Raw genomic sequence first — 4,960 nt, 5'->3', positions numbered from 1 at the left:
GTCCGGGACAGGCATCATGAGTTTTCCCGAAAACTTAAACGCACAACCCCGAGTTCCGACAGAAGAGAGATCGGGCCTGCAATACGCCGCAACGAAACGCGCTAGGGAGGACGCAGGTACGCGCAGCTGGCCCCGAACAACCGCAACTGCCGGGGAAGCACGATCGACGGCGAAGCGTACGCGGCCACCACTACACGGCCATGATTCCGCCCTTTTCCCTCCCCGCAGTCCCACCAATGAACGGCGCCCGAAATGCGTTGAGCCGGTGTTTGCTTACGACGCGTGCGAATGGACGGAAGCCGTGGAAGTAGGTGGGTGGGTGCGGCGGGTATATACATAACTATAGCTGCGGCGTACCTACTGCTTGCTCCCTACTTCTACGCCCGCCCTCCCCTCCTTCCCTTCAACCGCCGCCCTCCCACACCCTCACCCAAACCATCCAAAATGAAGACGCCCGCGCCCCTCCTCACCAGCGCCGCCGCCGCCGCGCTCCTCCCCTCCCTCGCCAGCGCCACCGTGCACCACCTCTTCGTCGGCACCTTCTCGGGGGCCAACCTGTACGCGGTCGAGTTCGACGACCAGACGCTCTCGCTCAGCCTCGCAGCCAACATCAGCGCGCACGCGGCGCACGCGTGGATCGCCTTCTCGCACGACAAGCGGGCGCTCTACGCCGTCGAGGACGGCGGGTGGACATCCTACAGGGTCGACAACGCGACGTCGCTGACGCACACGGCTACGCTGCCACTATCCGGCGCCAACTGCAGCAGCGACCGCAGCATCTACGTCGTCGGCGCCGCGCACCCGCCCTACGCCGTGTACGGCGACCCCTTCGGCGACTGCGCCAACGTGCTGTCCGTCGACGCCGCCACGGGCGCGCTGGCGGACGTCGCGCAGAACGTGTCGTACACCACCGGCACGTCGGGGGTGCACGGCATGGCGCTGTCGCCCGACGGCCGCTTCCTGTACAGCGCGGACGACTCGGGGAACGCCGTGTGGACGCACGCCGTGGACGCGGCGACGGGCCTGCTGACCGAGGTCGAGAGCAGCGCGGCGCCGGTCGAGGGCGCGAATCCCAGGCACGCGGCGGTGCATCCCGACGGCGGCTACCTGTGGGTCGTGCTGGAGGAGGCCAACGAGCTGGCGCAGTACGCGCTGGACAAGGAGACGGGGAAGCCCGTCTTCGACAACGTGACGTATCCGCTGATTCCCGAGTCTGGTGAGTACCTGGGCTACCTAGACCCTTGCTCTTTTTTCCGCTTCCGCAGCTAACCACATCCATCCTCCGCAGAACTCGCCAACAACACCGCCAACTACTGGTCCGACGACGTCGCCGTGGCCGCCAGCGGGCACTTCCTGTGGGCGTCGGCGCGCAGCCGCGACGAGACGGCGCCCGGCTACATCAGCGGCTACCAGCTGTCGCCCACCACCGGCGCCATCGTCAAGCAGCTCTTCCTCACCAACACGACGACGTCGGGCGGCTCCGCCAACGCCGTCACGCCCGCGCCCTTTGGCGACGAGTTCGTCGCGCTGACGGACACCCAGGAAGAGTTCGTGCAGGTGTGGCGCTATGTTAATGGTTCGAAGGCTGAGGTCGTGGCGCGCTTGGATCTGCAGGATGGCGGGTGCTGCGCTAATGCTGTGTGGTTGGACTGAGGGGGGAGGTCTGCAGTCTGGTTGTGAGGGGGTGGTGGTGGGCGGTTTATGATGATGATGGCATTGTTGGAACGAAGGGGGGGTTTGTTTGTAACGATGGAAAAGATTCCTTCTCTGTTCGAATGTTAGTTTCAGTATGATATGTGTTTTTTTTTTCTTGCATCTGCTCGTTTGTCGCGGTCGTTATGGATGGGGTTCGGGACGATTGGCGAGCAGCCGGGGCGTTTTTGGCGCGTCGGCACGGACTCGAGCTCGAACAGGCAGGCGCTTCCGGACTTGCAGTGCACATGCTCGGGCATATCGGGCGTGGGGCTTAAAAGCGAGGTGTTTCTGCAGTTGGAGCAGAGCAAAGCCGGAGAACACGAGACCGAGGTCTGCGAAGAATGGGGAGAGTGCGGAGAGTGGAGGCGATGAAGGGTGGGGACGGCCAATCGGGAGATCCTCTCAACCTCCGCCCTGTATTCATCGAGTCCGGCGATTCACGCAGCAAAGGGAAGTTTACTGTGGTTGGCGAAGCAGGTGAGAGCGCTGACGACTGGAGGAAGCAGTGTCGGAGTGGCTGCTGTACGTGGGTGGAGGAGCCACGATATGGATGTGGGAAAAGAGAAGGAGGGTGGCCCAAGCTCCTTCCCCGCCTTGGCTGCTTTTTTTCCTTCCTGCCGACATCGCTGACTGACCACCACAATTGCTCGGGTAATGGGCTCGCGTACATTCGACATGGATTATCTGCAGCGGCAACGGGCCGAGACCACCAATGCACGCTGCCTTTCTCCTCGGTGCGCACCGCTATCACGCCGCCAAGAGTGCCGTCGGCCATGTGTGGAGAGCTTGCTGCCCGCCGGTTACCGCGTCCGGCCTGGTCGCCGCGCCGTGCCTGGCAGTGATAGGCTGATCCTCCGGCTGATGCGCATCTGATAAGCTAAGCTTGCCGTCCCTGGCTCTGCACCGCAACCCCACCTTGATAGCTTGTGCCTTTTTTCTTATAGCCGCGGAGATGGCCGCCCGCTTCGAATTCTCATTCTCTTTTCTTCAGTTCTTCTTCTCGCCATCTCCCGGACTCTGCCATTGAGCATCACCGCGACAGACAACCACCATGCTGTCCGCCGCCGCCACCACGCTGCTGCTCTCGGCAGTGCCGCTCAGTGCGGCCGAGACCATCCTTGGTGCCTACATGTTCCATCGCCATGGGGACAGGACTCCCAAGGCGCTCAAGCCGGCCAACCTCACCGACCTGGGCTACCAGCAGGTGTACCAGAGCGGCCAGTACTACCGCAACCGCTACGTCGCCGCCGACGCCGACTTCAAGATCGCCGGGCTCAACACCGACATCGTCAAGCAGTCGCAGCTCTCGGTGACGGCGCCGTCGGACACGGTGCTGCAGAACTCGGCCACGGGCTTCCTACAGGGCCTGTATCCACCCGTCGGCAGCGACGTGACGACCGAGACGCTGCGCAACGGCAGCTCCGTGTCGGCCCCGCTCGACGGCTACCAGCTGATCCCCGTCGGCACCACCAGCACCGGCGCCGGCAGCGAGGACGCGGGCTGGCTGCAGGACACGTCCGACTGCGGCGCCGCCGAGACCAGCTCCAACAACTACTTCCTGTCCGCCGAGTACGCCGCCGCGCTGGACGGCACCCGCGACTTCTACCAGGCCCTGCTGCCCGTCGTCAACGCCACCTTTGACGCCGACTACCTCAGCTTCAAGAACGCCTACGTCGGTCCGTACCACCTCCCCTCCCCTCCCTCCCCCCTCCCTTCACTAACAACCCCCACCAGTATACGACCTCATCAACGTCGCCACCATCCACAACACCTCCATCCCCTCCTCCTCCCTCCTCACCAACGCCACCCTCCTCCAACTCCGCACCCTCGCCGACGCCCACGAATGGGGCCTCGCCTACAACGCGACCGACGCCATGCGCGCCGTCGCCGGCATGCAGCTCGCCGGCGAAGTGCTGGCGCACCTCAACAGCAGCATCACGTCGCCCAGCAGCTCTCCCAAACTCGGCGTGCAATTCGGCGCCTACGCCACCTTCGCCTCCTTCTTCGGCCTCGCCGGGCTGCCCGCCGCGAGCCCCGCCTTCCGCGGCGTCACCGACTACGCGTCGAGCATGGTGTTCGAGCTGTTCACCCCCGCGAACGGGAGCAGCGGTGTCGGCGATGTGGACGAGAGCGATTTGTATGTCCGGTTCCTGTTTCATAATGGCACGGCGAGCGGGGCGAGCGAGCCGCAGGCGTATCCGTTGTTTGGAGGCAGCGAGACGGAGGTGGGGTGGAGCGATTTTGTGGAGGGCATGCGGGCGTTTGCGATTGAGGATACGGAGGGGTGGTGTACGAAGTGTGGGAACTCGACGGGGACGTGCGCTGCGTATGCTGATGGGGGCGATGCCGGCGACTCGTCTGCGTCCGGCGCGGGCGAGGGGCAGAGCGGTGGTGGTGGGGGCAGTGGCATCTCGGCGGCGGTGGGCGGCGTGATTGGCGCTATGGTGACGCTGGCGGTTGTGTTGGGGCTGGAGGCGCTGGTTATGGTTGTTGGTGGATTTAGGTTGGCTAAGAAGAACAAGGCGACTGCTGCTGCGGGCGCGGCGCCGGCGGCGGCCGAGGCGAAGGCTTGAAGTGGGTGCGGTTCGTTTGGGGGTGCTTGGCTGTGGTGGGAGGGAGGCAAAAGGGGGTTGTGTAATGTTGGGACGATACCAAGGCGGGCTTGACGCTATACGAATTGACGGTTTTTCTACGAAGAGCTCGCTCTGACTCCGTGCGGTAGTGATGCGTGTTCCACGGTTTCGACGTTGAAGTGGATGTGCGTGTCAGGTGTGGGATAGTTCTGCTGCCTGGCGTCGAATGCGAGCTTGGCCCACACTTCATACTCGACATAGCCGACGCCGAACACTAATTTTACCACCAAATTAGTTCCTTTTTCGTCCATCATTCACTATCTCGTTGCCCAACGAGTCATCCATCCATCCAAACACTTCAAAAGACACCAAACTCCTCCCCCACCATTACGGACAACAATAACAGCAACCGCCCCTTCCAGCACAAAGGAAAGGCGCTGCTCGGGGAATGTTAAACTCTCTATCCTCTTCTTCGCAAGTGTGTACGGTTTCCACCCCTTATTCCCACCCCGTTCCCATCCCATCCCTCGCACTCCTCCAACACCGTCACCGAACAACCCAATCCGCTCACCACCACCACCACCACTAAACCAACCACCCCACCAACCATGCTCACCCCCGCCAACCCAGCCTCTTGTTCCCCCACAGCGCCTATTACATCTTCTTCCATACCCCGCCTGAATGCACCCTGG

At 63.0% G+C, this 4,960-nt stretch overlaps 2 protein-coding genes across 2 annotated transcripts; both read left to right on the top strand.

The window, feature by feature from the left end:
* Positions 1 to 444: 444 nt before the first annotated feature.
* Positions 445 to 1,653, top strand: SLS55_003792 (uncharacterized protein; the record flags this gene model as incomplete). Its single annotated transcript, XM_066775256.1, has 2 exons — positions 445 to 1,216; positions 1,289 to 1,653. The coding sequence occupies 2 exons, from the start codon at positions 445 to 447 to the stop codon at positions 1,651 to 1,653; spliced, it is 1,137 nt and encodes a 378-aa protein (XP_066635375.1).
* Positions 1,654 to 2,746: 1,093 nt separating this feature from the next.
* On the top strand, positions 2,747 to 3,856 carry SLS55_003791 (uncharacterized protein; the record flags this gene model as incomplete). The annotated part of the gene is made up of 2 exons (XM_066775255.1): positions 2,747 to 2,751; positions 2,797 to 3,856. 2 exons carry the CDS (start codon positions 2,747 to 2,749, stop codon positions 3,854 to 3,856), a joined length of 1,065 nt encoding a protein of 354 aa, XP_066635374.1.
* Positions 3,857 to 4,960: the final 1,104 nt, after the last annotated feature.

This window comes from Diplodia seriata (genome assembly GCF_021436955.1).
Source record: "Diplodia seriata strain FDS-637 chromosome Unknown scaffold_3, whole genome shotgun sequence".
In the NCBI taxonomy this organism is placed as follows: domain Eukaryota; kingdom Fungi; phylum Ascomycota; class Dothideomycetes; order Botryosphaeriales; family Botryosphaeriaceae; genus Diplodia; species Diplodia seriata.
This window is presented reverse-complemented; position numbering and strand designations above follow the sequence as displayed.